The sequence below is a fragment of the Rhinopithecus bieti genome, unplaced genomic scaffold (genome assembly GCF_001698545.2).
Source record: "Rhinopithecus bieti isolate Rb0 unplaced genomic scaffold, ASM169854v2 scaffold_33937, whole genome shotgun sequence".
In the NCBI taxonomy this organism is placed as follows: domain Eukaryota; kingdom Metazoa; phylum Chordata; class Mammalia; order Primates; family Cercopithecidae; genus Rhinopithecus; species Rhinopithecus bieti.
Genome location: NW_016814873.1, coordinates 957,138 through 975,251, shown reverse-complemented (window position 1 = coordinate 975,251; position 18,114 = coordinate 957,138). Strand labels below are relative to the sequence as shown.

General features: G+C 50.6%; 3 protein-coding genes across 4 annotated transcripts in view; 2 read left to right on the top strand and 1 right to left on the bottom strand.

Annotated features, from left to right (window-relative positions):
- Window positions 1-429: 429 nt before the first annotated feature.
- GLMP (glycosylated lysosomal membrane protein) lies at window positions 430-4,107 on the top strand. 2 transcript variants are annotated; one of them, XM_017852457.1, is made up of 6 exons: window positions 430-587; window positions 1,100-1,357; window positions 1,550-1,750; window positions 1,878-2,096; window positions 2,538-2,794; window positions 2,905-3,424. In XM_017852457.1, the coding sequence occupies exons 1-6, from the start codon at window positions 468-470 to the stop codon at window positions 3,068-3,070; spliced, it is 1,221 nt and encodes a 406-aa protein (XP_017707946.1). In that variant the 5' UTR covers window positions 430-467; the 3' UTR covers window positions 3,071-3,424. The 2 variants fall into 2 exon arrangements, with proteins under 2 accessions (XP_017707946.1, XP_017707947.1); XM_017852458.1 differs by lacking the exon at window positions 2,538-2,794 and having other exon boundaries at window positions 2,905-4,107.
- A 9-nt stretch (window positions 4,108-4,116) lies between these two features.
- TMEM79 (transmembrane protein 79) lies at window positions 4,117-13,332 on the bottom strand. The gene is given in 12 exon segments (XM_017852423.1): window positions 4,117-4,274; window positions 4,536-4,623; window positions 4,625-4,799; window positions 9,791-10,004; window positions 10,283-10,480; window positions 10,483-10,737; window positions 10,740-10,766; window positions 10,769-10,798; window positions 10,801-10,851; window positions 10,854-11,074; window positions 11,866-11,995; window positions 13,227-13,332. Coding segments are annotated over 10 exon segments (1,377 nt in total). The 5' UTR covers window positions 11,035-11,074; window positions 11,866-11,995; window positions 13,227-13,332.
- Window positions 13,333-13,454: 122 nt separating this feature from the next.
- The window catches only part of SMG5 (SMG5 nonsense mediated mRNA decay factor), a 38,919-nt gene continuing 34,259 nt past the window's right edge, over window positions 13,455-18,114 (top strand). The window contains exons 1-2 of the mRNA XM_017852441.1: window positions 13,455-13,685; window positions 17,321-17,419. Of these exons, the coding sequence (XP_017707930.1) occupies window positions 13,612-13,685; window positions 17,321-17,419 (173 nt within the window). The 5' untranslated portion in view covers window positions 13,455-13,611. The remainder of the gene's footprint in view (window positions 13,686-17,320; window positions 17,420-18,114) is intronic.

The following is an 18,114-nucleotide window of genomic DNA, read 5'->3' as shown; positions in this document are numbered from 1 at the left end:
CCGCAGGGTTTCATGTGCTGGAGTAGAAAGCAGCTGTATGAGTTCCACAATGGGACAGGGCGGGGACTTAAGGCAATGTGCTGGTCCTGCAGTAGTTCCCTGTTGGGTTTATTTTCTTTAACCTGTCTTTGTGTCAAAATGAGATTTCACGTTCCTCTTAAGACATGCCGTTTGAATACTGTATTTTTGGCATTGTCCAACGAAGACTGAAAACTTGTAGCATGAATAACGTATTTTTTCACTTAAAATCTTGTGACTGTATTAAATTGTATTACTTGTAAGAGACTGACGTTTCCTGTTTTAAGATAGAATACAAAGTTGTTATTTAATACATTAAATGGTGCTGAGGAAAGGAAATTTTTTAAAAAAGCAAAAACTGGTTTGGTGGCTCCGCCCTTGAAAGGGATCAGCTGAACCTGAGTCATGTGACCCTCCGGCACCTCTTCCGTCGGCTGAATTGCGGCCGTATGCGCGGCTCTGTGGAGCACAGCTGGGGTTGGGGGCACTGTGCCCCCAGCCCCCTGCTCCTTTTGACTCTGCTTCTGTTTGCAGCCCCATTTGGCCTGCTGGGGGAGAAGACCCGCCAGGTGAGGGCCCTGGGGCTACAGCGATAGAAGTTTCAGGAAATGCTACCCTTGCAGGGTGGCTGGAACTGGGCATCCAGGGGCTAGGGGTGGAGGGCAGCTGCCAAGAGGAGGGTTCTTCAACCTGGAGGGTGTGGGAGATGGTCGTGGGTCATGGGACGGGATTGTGGAGTAGGGTGAATGTGAGGGTGAAGTCTTAACCCCAACTCAGCCCTGGGTGACCCAGTCCAGGCAAGTGTTGAATGTTTTCTTCTTCCCAGCCCTGTGCCCTGACCTGCCCACCAGGGTCAGGGGAGTCCTGGCTGTACCCTCTACCCTACCCCTTTTTGGATATCCTGTACCCACTGCCCCTTACCCCAGGGTTCCCTTAGCTCCTGCACACATTCCTCTTGTCTAGTCCCCAAGATCCCATCTTTTCTCCAGCACTTTCCAAACCCCCCTCCCCTCAAACTTCTCTTTTGCCTGTGTCTCTCCTTGATCCTGTTCCCTCAACCCTCCACTACTCCATGTTCCAGGTGTCTCTGGAGGTCATCCCTAACTGGTTGGGTCCCGTGCAGAACCTGCTTCATATCCGGGCAGTGGGCACCAATTCCACACTGCACTATATGTGGAGCAGCTTGGGGCCTCTGGCAGTGGTGCTGGTAGCCACCAACACCCCCCACAGCACCCTGAGCGTCAACTGGAGCCGCCTGCTATCCCCTGAGCCCGATGGGGGTCTGATGGTGCTCCCCAAGGACAGCATCCAGTTTTCTTCTGCCCTTGTTTTTACCAGGGTGAGGAGGTTGGGAGAGAACCAAGGAGAAGAGTGCAGAGGAGAGAGTTCATCCCAATTAGAGGGTGGAACTAAAGACTAGGGGTGGTGAAATAGACTCAGATATGAAAGCCTTGGTAGGGGGTGAGTGGGAGGTGTGGTCTTGGGAGAAAAACAGAGGCAAGCCCAGTTCCACCCAACCCCCACCCTCCAGCTGCTTGAGTTTGACAGCACCAACGTGTCTGATACGGCAGCAAAGACTCCAGGAACACCATATCCTCCATACTCACTGGCTGATTTCTCTTGGAACAACATCACTGATTCATTGGATCCTGCCACCCTGAGTGCCACATTTCAAGGCCACCCCATGAACGACCCTACCAGGACCTTTGCCAATGGCAGCCTGGCCTTCAGGGTAAGGGGTGGGAAATCGGAAAGACTCAAAAAGGCTGATTTGAGAGGGTGGGATTTAATGATGGAGGTGGCCCTTAAGCACAGGCATCCAGCTATTTCCCACACCTCCCATGCTTCTTCCTTCCTAGGTCCAGGCCTTTTCCAGGTCCAGCCGACCAGCCCAACCCCCTCGCCTCCTGCACACAGCAGACACCTGTCAGCTAGAGGTGGCCCTGGTTGGAGCCTCTCCCCGAGGAAACCGTTCTCTGTTTGGGCTGGAGGTAGCCACACTGGGCCAGGGCCCTGACTGCCCCTCAATGCAGGAGCAGCACTCCATCGACGATGAATATGCACCTGCCATCTTCCAGGTCAGGCTTCCTGGAGAGAGGCAGATGGGTGAGGAATATAGGTGGGATACCATTGGGACCTAAAACTCATTCAACCATTTGCCATTTAGCAACACTTTCTTTGGGTCGTTCAAGTGCTAGGCACTGTGCTAATGAATCTGACCCAGTCCCTGCCCTCAGTGGAGACAGACAGGCAGTGCAGTATGACTTACACTCTGGCAGGTGGAGATCTGCAAGGGGTCTGGGGGCCAAGAGGAGGGCTGAGTCCAGACTTGCGGGCTTGGAAAACAACTCAGTCCTCACCCAGTCGAACTCCCCATTTTTACAGAGGAGGGATTGAGGCCCTGCCTAGGACTCAGGACTCCTGTTGCTAGTCACAGATGAAGGCTGGGAGAGGCAGGGAAAAGAGGGTTGGGCACAGGTTGGTCCTCTTTACCCTCCCTTGTTTGCCTTTCTTCCCAGTTGGACCAGCTGCTGTGGGGCTCCCTCCCATCAGGCTTCGCACAGTGGCGACCAGTGGCTTACTCCCAGAAGCCGGGGGGCCGAGAATCAGCCCTGCCTTGCCTAGCTTCCCCTCTTCATTCTGCCTTGGCATACCCTCTTCCCCAGTCGCCCATTGTCCGAGCCTTCTTTGGGTCCCAGAATAACTTCTGTGCCTTCAATCTGACGTTCGGGGCTTCCACAGGCCCTGGCTACTGGGACCAACACTACCTCAGCTGGTGAGAGCCAGGGCTTGGGCTGGGGGCTTGGGGAGTTGAAGTGGACCAAGGCTGAGCCTCCCAGCCTTTCCTCCTAAGCCCGCTTACCTCCCTCTCTCTGCTTGTTCTAGGTCGATGCTCCTGGGTGTGGGCTTCCCTCCAGTGGATGGCTTGTCCCCACTAGTCCTGGGCATCATGGCAGTGGCCCTGGGTGCCCCAGGGCTCATGCTGCTAGTGGGAGGCTTGGTTCTGCTGCTGTACCACAAGAAGTACTCAGAGTACCAGTCCATAAATTAAGGCCCGCTCTCTGGAGGGAAGGACATTACTGGACCTGTCTTGTGCCTCAAAACTCTGGAGGTTGGAGTATCAAGTTCCAGTCGGCCCCTTCACTCCCCCGTCTTGCTTTTCTGTGGAACCTCAGAGCCCAGCCTCAACTTCCTGGAGACCCCCAGGTGGGGCTTCCTTCATACCTTGCGGGGGGAACTTTGGAGGGGGTGGAGGACGGGGCTATTGATAAGGTCCCCTTGGTGTTGCCTTCTTGCATCTCCACACATTTCCCTTGGATGGGACTTGCAGGCCTAAATGAGAGGCATTCTGACTGGTTGGCTGCCCTGGAAGGCAAGAAAATAGATTTTTTTTTTTTTCACAGGGCTCTAGTTTATTGATGTGTGAGTGTGGTTGGGCTGGTCTTGGGCTGGTTCCAGGGAATGGAAGGGCTAAGAGATGGGCTTGGAAGGCAAGTTTCTGTTTGAGGCTCTATTTCCTTGCTGTGGAACCAAGGAACCTGCCAGCTCCGCTCCACCAGGTAAAGCTAGGAGGTTTCTATTGTCATCTGAATTAAACAGGGAAGGGACACTCGAGACTAGGGGAGAAACAGGAAGAAAAAGCCAGCAAAGACTGGTAGTAATTTATTGTTACACACACACACTCATACTAGGTTAACATCAGCCATCACACCATCCAGGCACTCCCCAGTCACCACGTGTGAGCGCGCACGTGCACACACACACACACACACACCCCCGCACACACACACCCGCTCTTGGGAGGCAGATTTCCCTGTCTGCTCCCCTCTTCCCGTGGGAGAGGCATGGCTTCTGGGCAGTTTAAAGGTGGGAAGTTACAGGGGCCTAAATAGGTAGAAGAGCAGCAGCTCTGGACTGGCCAGCTGTAAATAGTCTTAACTGAGGCTAAGGGGCCCTAAGGCCAGTCATGGAGGGTCCTGAATCCAGATCCCCAGGAAGGTTTTCAGCAAACATCACAGTCCCATTTGATATGATGCCCAACCTCTATCCTTAAAGCATTTCCAGCGTCCTTGACGCATGGTGCTTAGACAACTGGCGTCAGGGCCGTTTGGCTGTGGGCTCTGCCGTCCCTGCCTCGACGGCCGAAGCCGGGGAGTGGACCAGAGGTCCCAGCATGTAGAGGAGCTTGTGCAGTGAGGTGGGAGGCTGCTCAGGAAGGAGCTGTTGCCTTCTCTCCCCTGGTCCTGGCCCATGTCCTAGGATGCCGTAAGAACACGGCTGTCCACCTTTTTTCCTGCAAGGAAAACTAAGTCCATCCCTTATGACTGTCCCTGGGCACCCAAAGGTGAAACGGCAGCCCCGGCAAGGGGGAGACACTCTGCAATTGATTGGAGTCCCCTGTTTTGGGGTGAGAGCAGGGTTTCCACCCCCACGTGGCGGTCCTAAGGCCTGGGGGCGAAGCCAGGCCTGGCCCAGGGTTTCAAGAGATGTGTCAGACCACGCCACTACCCCACTACTCGCCGAGTGGGGAGAGTCAGAGCGGCCCTGCAGCCCCAGCGGGCGGGGCCTGTAGTGGGAGGCCGACCGGGCGTGGTCGGGTAGTCCACAGGCGGCTCTCGGTGGCAGTGACATGCGCGTCCCGCCTCTCCGACCGGAACATGGTAGTAAAGTGTTCCAATCAGCATCGTACCAGGCAGGCGGCAGAAACGTCATGGCGACCCCGACCGTACCCGAAGCCTCGGAAGGAGCGGCCCACGGCGAAGGTCAGCCAGTAGATCAGACTGTAGGGGCAAGAAAAGGGTCAAGCTACTCTCGAGGGAAGTGCTTCAGCTTGGCAATAGGCTGACAGTGTGGGGAGTAGATAGGGAGGCAGATGCAGTTGGTGGGTATGGCTGGTGCTTCCAAATACAGCCAGAGTTTATGCATTTAAAATGTGTTAAGCACAGCACTAATTACTATAAGTGATTGATTTTGACTTCCCCACATCTTTATGAAGTTGAGTATATTATTCCTTTCCCTGTTTTATTTACTTTTTGATTTATTTTTATTTTTTTAGAGACATGGTCTTGCTATGTTGCCAGTCTGGGCTCAAACTTCTGGCCTTGAGTGATTCTCTCACCTCAGACCCCTGAGTAGCTGGGATTACAGATGCGAGCCACCACACCTGGCTGTACAAACTTTAAAATGTTTGAGCAAATTCAATCAGTATAGTAAAATATCTTCCTTCCCTTTACCGATTCCCACCCTATTCTCCCCCACCCCCACCCCAGGCATCAATATTATGGTTTCTTGTGCACTAAGTGATTTTTTAAATTATTATTATTATTTTGAGGTGGAGTCTCGCTCTGTCACCCAGGCTGGAGTGCAGTGGCACGATCTCAGCTCACTACAACCTCTGCCTCCTGGCTTCAAGGGATTCTCCTGCCTCAGCCTCCCGAGTAGCTGGGACTACAGGTGCCCGCCACCACGCCTTGCTAATTTTTTGTATTTTTAGTAGAGACGGGGTTTCACCCAAGATGGTCTCAATCTCCTGACCTGATCATCTGCCCCCCTTAGCCTCCCAAAGTGCTGGGATCACAGGAGTGAGCCACCACGCCTAGCCTTTTTTTTTTTTTAGAGATGGGGTCTTACTCTGTCAGCCAAGCTGGAGTGCAATGGCAGCCCCCAACTCCTGGGCTCAAGCAGTCCTTCCACCACAGCCTCCCAAGTAGCAGGGACTACAGGTGTGTGCTGCCATGCCCAGCTGATTTTTAAAATTATTTTTGTAGAGATGAGGGTCTCAAACTCCTGGCTTCAAGCAATTCTCCTGCCTTGGCCTCCCAAAGTGCTGAGATTACAGGTGTGAGCCACCATGTCCAGCAGATTTTTTCTTTTATTTATTTTTTCTTAAAGACCAGTGTGCTTTTCTTGGAGAAAGAAGAAGAAAGAAGAAGAAGAAGAAAGGAAGAAAGAAGGAGGAAGAAAGGGGAAGAAGAGCCAGTGTGATAGTACATTGAGTGATTTTTTAAAAAGTGCATATATGAGCAAAAAGTTATTGTTCCCTTTTTTGAAGTATGGCAGCATACTATATAGACTGTTCTCTGCATGTTTATTTTTTCCCCATTTAATTTATCCTGGAGATCATTTTATATCAATATAAAAATAGTTTTCCCATTCTTTTATAGCTGCAGTGTGTTCCACTGTATTTATCCTTTTGCAGATGAAGAAACTAAGATTCCAAAGGGGTTAAGTAAGACTCGTCCAAGATCACACATCTGGGAAATAGAAAAGTCATGATTTGAACCCAAGCCTGTTCATTACCTCCTCTTCTGCCAATTTGAGGGGCAGACGTAAAGAGGAGAGCAAAGAAGCCACCTCCAGGAGGGCTTGAAGCCCAGAGGATGGGTCAGCCACAAATTTCGTGGAAGATTTGTTCAATACACACCCCTCAATGGAGGGAGGGAAGAGCAACTTGCTCTTACATAATTCATGTGCCTCTGTTCTTTTTCACCTGTGAAAGGGAGGGAAGCGTAACTGCTGCTTCTCTTCTGCACTAGGAAGCAGCACAGCATAATGAACCCCTACCAAATACCAGATTTTTTTTGTTGTTCTTTTTTTTTTTGAGATGGAGTCTCACTGTCGCCCAGGCTGGAGTGCAGTGGCCCGATCTCGGCTCACTGCAAGCTCCACCTCCTGGGTTCACGCCATTCTCCTGCCTCAGCCTCCGGATTAGCTGGGACTACAGGCGCCCATCACCACACCCGGCTAATTTTTTGTATTTTTAGTAGAGATGGGGTTTCACCGTGTTAGCCAGGATGGTCTCAATCTTCTGACCTGGTGATCCGCCCACCCTGGCCTCCCAAAGTGCTGGGATTACAGGCGCCCACCACCACACCCAGCTAATTCTGTATTTTTATTAGAGACGGGGTTTTACCATGTTAGCCAGGATGGTCTCAATCTCCTGACCTCGTGATCCACCCGCCCTGGCCTCCCAAAGTGCTGGGATTACAGGCGTGAGCCACTGTGCCCAGCCCCAAGTACCAAATTGTTTTAAGTACTCTACATGAATTAACTCATTTAATCCCCATAACAACCTCATTTTACAGATGATGAAACTGAGGCACAAACTGCTTAATGAACTTGTCCATGGTAAAGAAGAAAGGACCCTGGATAAGAGAGGGAAGGGACCTGGATTCTAGTGCTGACACTATTGCTGACTGACCTGAGCAACTCTTCTCCCCTAATCTGTTGTGATTTCCCCTTTGTAAAATGGGAAGCCTGGACCAGACAATCACTGAGTCTTCCTTTAGCTCCCTGATTACTTTTACTGCTTAAGCCAACTTCTGAGACCAGTATTCCCCAAGAGTTTGAGATGGGAGGCTGAGTTACATGAGCAGGAACATATTTATTTCGGGAAAACCTACTGGGAGAAAATGCAAGGCTGCATGATGGTCAGGAGGCTGGTGGGACAACTGACTACTGGACCACAATCAGAAGTGCCGGGAAGATTAATTTTAGCTCAACAGGAATAATATTTTATTTTAGCAAGCTACCTGGAATCCTGTATCAAAAGTAACAAGAGCAGGCCAGGCATGGTGGCTCACGCCTATAATCCCAGCACTTTGGGTGGCCGAGGCGGGTGGATTATCTGAGGTCAGGAGTTTGAGACCAGCCTGGCCAACATGGTGAAACCCTGTCTCTACTAAAAATACAAAAAAAATTAGCTGGGCATGGTGGCTCACACCTGTAATCTCAGCTACTCAGGGGGCATACGCAGGAAAACTGCTTGAGCCCAGGATACAGAGGTTGTAGTGAGCTGAGATGGCGCCACTGCACTCCAGCCTGGGTAACAGAATAAGACACCGTCTCAAAAAAAAAAAAAAAAAAAGTAACAAGAGCATATGTATTAGGGAAAATGGAAAGAAAACACCTGCATTTGAGTTAAGAAATTCAAAGGTGCCTTCTAGGTTAAGGTTAATAGTAGTTCATGTGAAAATACGCCTAAGGATTTTAGGTGATGGTAAAAAATCTGAATGAAAGGAGAGTAAGGGCCAGGCGTGGTGGCTCACGCCTGTAATCCCAGCACTTTGGGAGCCCAAGGTGGGCAGATCACCTGAGGTCAGGAGTTCAAGACCAGCCTGATCAACATGGTGAAACCCTGTCTCTACTAAAAATACAAAACATTAGTTGGGCCTGGTGGTGGGCGCCTATAATCCCAGCTACTTGGGAGGCTGAGGCAGGAGAACAGCTTGAACCCAGGAGGTGGAGATTGCAGTGAGCTGAGATCATGCCATTGTATTCTCCAGCCTGGGCAATAAGAGTGAAATGCTGTCTCAAAAAAAAAAAAAGAGGAGAGTAAGAAGGCTGCCACGAGAGCTCACATGTCCTTGGTTTGTATGAAGAAAAGGACAATAGCCTCTACCAGGGCCCTCTCGTTATTGACAAACAGGAAGAGGACAGTACCCTCAACCAGGCCCCCCAACCGTGACAGGCAGAAGTTTCTTCCCAGGACAATGAAGAAACCAGGGCCATTTTGCAAAGCAGATACTAGGGGGACAGAGTGTTAGAGTGGGGGTATTGAGAGGTTGTGTCAAATATCTAAATTTGTCCTAGGCAATTCTGGAGGTCAGAATCTGGGCAGAAATGTTTAGCGCAGTATGAAGAACTATCTAACAATTAGTACCTTTAAAAATGGAAAAAGACTGGTTTATATGAAGAATTGAGTAATCAGCACACTGGGAAGTTGAGGCAGGAGGATTGCTTGAGGCCAGGAGTTTGAGACCAGCCTGGGCAACATAGTGAGACCTCATCTCTATTTTTTATTTTATTTTAATTAATTATTTATTTGTTTGAGCCAGAGTCTCGCTCTGTCACCCAGGCTGGAGGGCAATGGTGCCATTTCGGCTCACTGCAACCTCCGCCTCCCAGGTTCAAGCAATTCTCCTTCCTCGGCCTCCTGAATATCTGGGATTACAGATGCCCACCACCACATCCGGCTAATTTTTTGTATTTTCAGTAGAGCTGGGGTTTCACCTTGTTGGCCAAGCTGGTCTCGAGCTCCTGACCTTGTGATCCACCAGCCTCAGCCTCCCAAAGTGCTGGGATAACAGGCGTGAGCCACTGTACCCGGCTATTTATTTTTTTGAGATGAAGTCTAGCGCTGTCGTCCAGGCTGGAGTGCAGTGGCATGATCTTGTCTCACTGCAATCTCTGCCTCCTGGGCTCAAACAATTCTCCTGCCTCAGCCTCCTGAGTAGCTGGGACTACAGGTGTGCACCATCATGCTCAGCTAATTTTTGTATTTTTAGTAGAGACAGAATTTCACCATGTTGGCCAGGCTGGTCTCGAACTCCTGACCTCAAGTGATCTGCCACCTCGGCCTCTTAAAGTGCTGAGATTACAGGCATGAGCCACTGCACCCAGCCTTGTCTCTATTTTGAAAAAATATATCTATTTTTAAGTTGTACATTTGGTCACAGGGGGTTTTCAGTTAGAGACCAAAACAGCTACCTGACCAGATTGCCACGGGAGTGGCTGCAATGGGTGCATGGATCTAGATGACACCTGAAAGCCTTTTTGTTCGACATGGTTATATGTATCTCTGAAATCAGCTTCCATCTGCTGACCAGCTGAAGTAAGGTACAAGAGAGAAGTTGGACTTATCTCCCCAGGGCACACATTTGGGCCAGTGTAGAATCCGGAAAGCTCCTGACCCTGACTCTCCAGACATTCAGATGCCTAGGTTCTCTAGCACCATTCCCTCTCCCATGCCCCACCCCCTGCCCCAACTTACCGGGAGATGGCAAAGAGACCAGTGAGCAGAGGGAGCAGTTTGAGGGTATCCTGGGGCAGGTAAGTAGAAAGCACGGCCAGGTTGAAGAAGTAGAGGATGAAGAGCTGGATCGACTGGGCCACATATCGCCGGTGGATCTCCACTTCCCGCCGTGGCTCCCCAAAGGGCCGAAGGGCAGAAAAGCATAACAGGCTCAGCCCGTACACCAGGATCCCTGGGTGGAGTTGGGAAACACAGGGTAGGGTCAGAATAGGCAGGGTAAGGGCGCAAGAGGCAGTAAGCTGGGGGCAGGTTCACTGTGGGCAGTGCATAGGCTCTACACAGTGGGGTGGAGGTGGTCCTGGGAGGATATGGGCATGCAGACTGGCAGGGGGTGGGAGACCCTGAGGGGCCCAGGCCAAGTGAAGGGAAACCCTCCTGCTCCCCATGGCAGGCAGGCCCTGCCCTCCTCAAGTCCACTTCCCAATCTCCCCTTTCTTCTCACAGGCTTACCCAGCACAATGGGGAAAGTGGCAAAGACCCCGCAGCGCAGTGTGTAGATCAGGCGGGAACTCATGGTGGGCAGCCGTGGGACATCAAACGGCAGGAAGGCATATGCCCCGTATAGTAGGCAGGGGAAGAGGATGAGTGCAGCTCCCACGGAGGCCACAGCCCTTAGCCACTCACGGTCTCCACAGCTCCCGCAGCCCCACAGGAACGGCCAGGCGGCCTCACCACTGCCTCAGCCCACTTGCGCTCAGTGGGGTCGGGCTGGGTGGCCCGGCGGGGCATGAAGGTTCGGCACTCGCCCTCGCCTGCCTCACAGCGCATGATAAGGTCTTCTTGGGGCCGCCGCTCGATGCACTGTAGGTCAATAGGCACGAAGGCACGGGCCGCTTTCTCAGGCAGCAGGTTGGCATCGTCTTCGGGCAGCTCCTCTAGCTTGGTAAGTGGTTCTGACTCAGGGGCTCTGGTTCAATGTCCCGCCAGCCAGGGGATCCGGGAACGGAGCACTGGGCTGAGGGCCGGTCCCCAGGGCAAGGTGGCAGCCTCGCTTACTGTGCTGTCTAGACCATCCTCAGCCCCTCTATGGCTGTGGGAGACCCAGCTGAAGACCCCACTCCGAGGGACTCAGCTCCTGGGGATTTGGCCCCACCTTCCCCTTCTGGCTGCCGGCCATTGGGAACCAAGGCCTGGGGTGAGCTCTTCTCTGGGGAATCAGACGTCTTCACTTCCAGCAGGGCCAGGGTCTCCTGTTCTGTCATCCTGGGGCCTCAGTTCTGGGATCTACAATGTCAAGTCATCCTGCAGGGAGCAGAGGAAAGCTCTGTCAGAAACCCCGGTCTTCTAGTTATTAGGACAGGTTGACAGAACTCATACTCCCCAGGGCAACTGGTTTCATGGGCTTTGGCCCCTTCTGGAGCCTTACGGAGAACCTGGTACAGAGGAAGACGCTGAAACAGAGGGAGGAGGGAAGGAAGTGAGCAGCTGAAATGGAGGCACCCTTTTGACATCAAATGCCATCCAACAGGAGAGGGTGAGTCAAGGGGCACAGGCCCTGGCAGCTGTGGCCTCAGTCAGCCTCCACCCACGCCTTCTATGCCCCTCCACCAAAACCCCTGGAGTCATGGCCACCCTAATGCAGGAACAGGAGGCAGAAGAGGTGTCTAGAACTTTGCCAAGTTTCTTTCCTACCGAGGATCTTGCTGTATGTAGACAGAGAAGCTTCCCCTCCACTGTCCCATCTCCCCTTCTCCCTGCATATCCCTGCTTGGAACCCTCCTGAATTCTAGGTGAGACCAGTGATTTGCCAACTAATCTGTCCCAAAAAGCTGGCAGTTGCAGGCACCCTCTTCCTTCATTGGTGCTTGGTCAGTTCCCAAACTCCTCACTAGCCCACCTCATCCATCTCTGCAGGGCCTGGATCTGTTATTCCGGCATTTAGGTCTGATCATGACTGTTTTGTATGCCTTCTCTCCTGTCTTTCTCCCCTCCCTGCTGCCCTTCATCTCATTGCTTCTGGATGGGACTGATTCCCTTCCTTCATCTCAAGGACCCTCTAAACCTTGTAGTTTGGACCCAGGACATCCTCTTACTTTCCATATGGAGTGGAGAGTCCCCAGCATCCATCCGTCTGTCCGTCCGTCCGGGAAGGAGCTGCCCAGCTACCTGCTGGCTCTGCAAGTATTTCTCTCTGTGTCCCTCCCTTTACCTGTGTCTCAAAACCTGTCTGACCAGAGCAGGTGGGGCCCAGATTAAAGGGGCAGGCCCCGCCCTGCTGAATCTGCCGACAAAAAAAGCATTAGAGGAGGATGTCATTCTTTCCGAAAGTTGGGATGCAGCTGGGCAAAGAGGTAAGTTCACATTCTAGGCAACTGGAATGTGTAGGAGCTCCCAGCTCAGGAAAGCAGAGGGAGAAAAGTGGATTTGTGCACCAAAGGGTGCTCGGAGTAGGCTGGGATACCCAGAGATGGAATTTGTACACTTATTCATTCAGTAAATATTTACTGGTCACCAATTATTAGCTAGGAACTATTCTAGGCAGACACAGAGGAGAACAAGATGACAGTCAAGGTCTCTGCCCTTGAGAAGCTTATGTTCTATTGGGGTAACAGATAATAAAGAAGCCTAGCAACTAAATCAATTAGACAATTTTTATAGGAAAGACCTCTTTGGTAAGGTAATATCTGAGCTGAAACCTGATGGGAAATCAGGAGTATGAGTGTTACAGGCAGAGGAACAGCAAGTGAAAGACCAATGGATGGGAAAGACTTAGGCTGTTTCAGGAACAGAAAGAAGATGGGTGGCTGAAGCCAGGAGCATAGCGGTATAAGGGCAATTTATGTTCTCATTACAATTCGTACACAGGCAAAAAAAAAAAAAAAAAAAAAAAAAAAAAACCCTTGCTTTTAAACTTAGGTTTAAGCTAAAACAACAAAAAACAGTCACGCTCCTAGCTGTGAGCCCACCTGCCCTGATATCCAATGTGAGGATCAGGAGATAGAAACGTGAGGGACTAGCTTCTCATTCCTATGAGTCCTTATCCCTAAAGTCACTTGAGCTTTGTGAGGGCAGGGATAGTGTCTAGCTTGCTCACCTCTGTGTGTCTAGAATCCTGCACTGTGGCTGGAAGACAGCAGTTCAATAAATGTTACTGGGTGGTAAGAGATAGATATGCAAGCTGGAAATCTTTGGGAGGGGAGCTGAAGGGCCGAGACTCTTGTACCAGTCATTTCTTCCAAGGCTTTACTCCTATGTGATGCTCGGCCTTTTCCAAGGAAACTTGCACATGCACTTTTTGTTTGTTTAAATTATGGGGGAAAAGGGAAAGCTGGAGTCACTCTAACCAGTAATCTGAAAGAGGCTTGGTTCAAACGGGGAGGCGGGAAAGGGGCAGAAGGATGTACCAAATGACCACTGTAGGACAAGGCAGTCACCCTCCTAGCTGTAAGCTCACCTGCCCTGATCCAGTTAAGCTTTGGCCGCCTCAGTGAGTACACTGTCCGTTCTCTGATAGCTTTGCCAATAAAGTTTTTCGCAAGGGTTTGGAGAAGCCGGAAAGAGGCCATGCTGCCCAGAGTTAGTTCTGGCAACTTCCCGGGAGGGAAAACGAGTTTCGCGAGATTTGGTAGCAGCAGGCCACTGGTCCGCAACTGTGCGGCTGCCATCGCGAGATTTGCCAGGCGGAGGAGGAGCTGTCGCGGGCAGCCGCCTCACAGCGATGGCGGCCGAGCAGGGCCGGCGGCGGCGGAGGCTGCGGCTACGGCCGGAGACGGCAGTGGTGGTGGTAGTGGTGGGTGGCGGGGGCCTGTGACCGGGAGCTGCCCCCGGACCCGGGCACCATGAGCCAAGGCCCCCCCACAGGGGAGAGCAGCGAGCCCGAAGCAAAAGTCCTCCACACTAAGCGCCTTTACCGGTGAGGGGGGCCAGGGAGTGAGAGCAGCCGCCGAGGGAAGTGGGGAGACGGCGAGGGGCGGGGCTTCCCGGGCGGGCGGGGCCCGTGTGTCGGGGTAAGGTGCGGGCAAGGAAGGAGGGTGCAATTTTGGAGGCGGGGCGGGGTCCCGTAGTAACTCGAGATGGAACTGAAAGGGGAATTTGGTGGGTGGGAGGTTTGGAGGGAAGCACGTGGAGGAATCCCCTCTGCAGTGAGCTTGCTTGGGGCGGGCACTAAGCTTTGTGGAGTTCGGGTAATAGGGTGGGAATTGAAGGCTGGAAGGGTTGGGTAGGTGAAGGTGGGGTCACAGGTGTAGAAAAACCCGGAAGGGAACGGTGCTTGGAATCCTGTGGGATTTACAAGGAAGAGTCTTGGACTGAAGTCCGTAGAGCTAGGCTCAGGTCCATCCTTTGCCACTCTCTCACGATGTGACCTTGGGCCTCAGTTTCTTTATCCTTAAAAATAAAGATTTGAATTGGATGTGCTCTAAAGTCCCATACAGCTCTAATTTTGAGGAGTCTGAATGAGAAAGCCTTGGCCTGGAAGGGCCACGAACGACTTTGTGTCCAGAGCGTTCTTGGGATCTGGGAGGCAATTCCGGGCACCTGGGGACTCCTGAGTCCTGCCTTCCTCTCAGCCTCATGACTGTAGTCTCTTGCCAGGCAACTTCCGTTCCTGGTTTCTGATTTCCATAATGCCACCCACGCTCCACAAGTCACATCTTCAGCCCTTCAGCCCTCTGTTAGGAACAGGCCCGAATGAGCTCTTCCCATCGATGGTGGAGGATTTGTTGTGTAGGTCAGCTAGAACATGGGCTCCATAACTGGGTCAAAATAGGACGAAGCGTGGAAACTGAGTTTTGTGCTTTCTACTACAGAGTAGAGTTTGGGCTTTTCATTTAGCTCGGGCTTTATAGAACACGGATGCTTGCATGAGTAGACGACCCTCAGAGCCTTGGCCCCATTTTGGCAGTGAAAGAGTCAAGAGCATGTTGTCTTTTCCTCTTTGAGTAGGCATCCTGCCTTCTCCGGCTTTGTAAGCCAGAGGCAGAGGGGACTATAGGCTGCTCCAAAAATAGAAAAGTGATTCAATCTAGCGGCCCCAGGGCTCCCACTATGAGCTGCCCCAAGCAGTCCCCAGGCGGGTGAGGAGTTGGCTAGGGGCGGCACGTGTGCCTCATCATGCTACTGAGTGTCAGTGCTGCCAGTCAGACAGCGCGTGGGCAGTGTCTGCAGTATTCCTTGTCTCCAGCTTTTGGGGATGGCTCTGGTCATCCTTCCAGTTGTCGTTAAATGTAGTTCTTTCTTAAACCACTACATTCACAGGACTAACCTAAGCTGATGTGTTTGCCTGTGTGGCTTACCTGTGTGCACATGGGTGTAATTGTGTTGTTGACTTTGAGCAGGGTAGAAATTTGAGGCAGCCAATCATTGTTTTTATGATTTATTATAGCTGGGTGATATGTGGAAGGAACTAGGAGGAAAGTCTGATTTCTCTGCTCAAGATAAATGTGTTGCTAGACTGGACTTGTCACTCTGAGCATCAGAAATTTGGGGAACTCCCACACGTAGCTGTTTACGGATATGAAATTCTGAAATATTTTAAGTCAGAAGAAAGGGCAGCAGGAGAAAGGAGCCTGGAAGCACCAATTAATTAGGCCAATTCATTTGTTGTTTGTTTTAAAACATTTTGTTTTGCTAGGCCCGTGAGTGAAGGAAACACACGACTAGATTTTGTAGTTTTTGTCCTAAGAGAGATTATAGTTTAGTGGAGGAGCTTATGATCTGACGGAAAATGAGAAAAAAATGGTGAGCCCTCTCATATTTAAGCATCTGCAATTAGAACTTCCCAGAGTGGTGGTGATTTACCTTCTTTTGGATTAAGGATATAAAGAGAGTTATGGAGCTTTTCTATAAAAATATACACTCCCATTAGCTCTTTCCATGGCACCAAAGATAAAAGCCTTGCCCTAGGAACTGAGCTGGTATAAAGTAAATCACTGGTGCTGCCCCTGGCATCAAGGGCCAGGTTGGCCAAAAGGGCTTGGCATCCATCTCTAGGCTGTCCAGTTTGAAGAAACATGATTGTTTGTGAGAAGGTATCGATTACCATCCCACCTGCTCTGCTGGGTGCTGGCGGTCACTTCACCCTGTGCAGGGCGGCTTAGTAGTGTGCCTCCTGAGCCACCACCACCACAGGGTGCCAACTGTTGTGGCCCACTTTCCCCGGCCTAGGAGCACCTCTTGGTTTGTTTGGAAATCTTCACTCTGTTTTTGTTGCTTTTTTGTCCACAGTTGTGCCTGATTCACATGTTCTTATAGCTCCTGCCTGATGTCTTCTGGGTTTTACCCTTCCAGATACGAGACCTACCTCTGGGACTTCTTGGCCATCCATTGTAGAGTTTCTATGACTTTTTCTTTTCTGTGATGACAGACTTACCTCATAGTGCCTGGAGTCTCCCCCTCAGCCTTAGAACAAGAAGGATGGAGACTAACACTTGGAGTGATTACTATATATACCAGGCACTGTTATGGGTGCTCTGTGTATTAGCTAATTTAATCCTCACAAAATAGGTAATAATATTTCCATTTTATGGTTGGGTGAAGGAACCCAACCATAAGGAAGTTAGGTATTTTGCCCAAGACCACATAGCTAGTAAGAAGTAGAGCTAATATTTGAATCCAGGCGGTCTGGTTTCTTGCCTACACTCTTTTTTTTTTTTTTTTTGAGACGGAGTCTCGCTCTGTCGCCCAGGCTGGAGTGCAGTGGCCGGATCTCAGCTCACTGATGCCTACACTCATAACCACTATGTTCAACAAATAATTCCTTCAGCAGAATCCAGGCTTACCCGAATCCTATTTATGGCTAAGTAGTCTGGGAGCTCCCTCTACTTGCCCATCATACCCTACAATTCCATAGTAGAATTTTATACTAGAAATGCCTTTCCTTTATGTCAGGTATAATAAGGCCTTATATAATAATTTATTCATTCTACCATTATTGAATGTTTACCATATACCAGAGCTATATAAAATTATTATTTCATTTAATCCTCAAAACAGTTCTCTGAAGTAGCTATTATTATCTTCGTTTTATTGATGTGGTAACTAAGGTTTTAAAAGGGTAGGTAATTTGCCCAAAGGCACAGAGTAAGACACAACCAGGGTTCAAACCCTAGATTTTCTGCCTGGCATCACAGCCTGTGCTCTTTCCATTGGGAGAGTTTGCCTTACCGTATCACAGTTTCTCTAGTTTGACACTGTTGACATTTTGGGTAGGGTAATGCTTTATTGTGGTGGGCTGTCCTGTGCATTACAGGAGATTTAACAGCACCCTCTAAATGCCAGTGGCAACCCTCTTTTCGCCCAGTTGTGATGACTCTAAATGTTTCCACCATTGCCAAATGTCCCCTGGTGGGCTGGGGTGGGGAGGGGCAGGGGTTACTGTAACAAGATGGAGACTGTGTTCATCTTGTTCTGTACAGAGCTCAGCCTGCAGCCTTCTCCTTTTTTCTCGCCGCTGACTCTGTAGCGTCTCCTCTAGAATCAGTGTCCCAGCGTCATCCTACATGGACCATGCATATGGCTCAGGGGATATTTGCCTGTATTTCCCTGCAGGGCTGTGGTGGAGGCTGTGCATCGACTTGACCTCATCCTTTGCAACAAAACTGCTTATCAAGAAGTATTCAAACCAGAAAACATTAGCCTGAGGAACAAGTAAGCTAGAGACTCTAAACCACAGATCCTTACTGTTTCCCTGCCTATCTCTACCAGAAATCTTCTCAGATATATAAGCACATGCTCTGTTTTGCCTTCTTACCTTATGGTTCCTTTATGGTCTCTGTAATCTCTGGCCTTCCTAAGAGAGGAGATAGGATCCCTCACTCCATCTGCAGGTTTTACATCTAATAGACTGGTGCCCTAAAGTAGCACAGTCTCTACATCTAAAAGTAGAGTAAAATAAAAGAATGGCATTCGAGGCTGGGCACAGTGGCTCACATTTATAACCCCAGCACCTTGGGAGACCAAGGCAGGAGGATCACTTGAGCCCAGGAGTTTGAGACCAGACCTGGCAATATAACAAGACCCTGTTGGCCAGGCGCGGTGGCTCACACCTGTAATCCCAGCACTTTGGGAGGCCGAGATGGGCGGATCATGATGTCAGGAGGTCAAGACCATTCTGGTTAACATGGTGAAACCCTGTCTCTACTAAAATACAAAAAAAAAATTAGCCGGGTGTGGTGGTGGGCGCCTGTAGTCCCAGGTACTCGGGAGGCTGAGGCAGGAGAATGGTGTGAACTCCGTCTCACAAAAAAAAAAGAACAAGACCCTGTCTCCACAAAAAAATTTAAAATTAGCTGAGTGGCCGGGCGCGGTGGCTCGTGCTTGTAATCCCAGCACTTTGGGAGGCC

Excerpts from the sequence above, each read along its gene's own strand:
- GLMP (XM_017852458.1), top strand. The coding sequence starts at position 468 with ATGCGCGGCTCTGTGGAGCACAGCTGGGGTTGGGGGCACTGTGCCCCC. Across the intron at positions 1,751-1,877 it reads ATGGCAGCCTGGCCTTCAGG|GTCCAGGCCTTTTCCAGGTC; the intron begins GTAAGGGGTGGG and ends CTTCCTTCCTAG. Across the intron at positions 2,097-2,904 it reads ATGCACCTGCCATCTTCCAG|GTCGATGCTCCTGGGTGTGG; the intron begins GTCAGGCTTCCT and ends TGCTTGTTCTAG.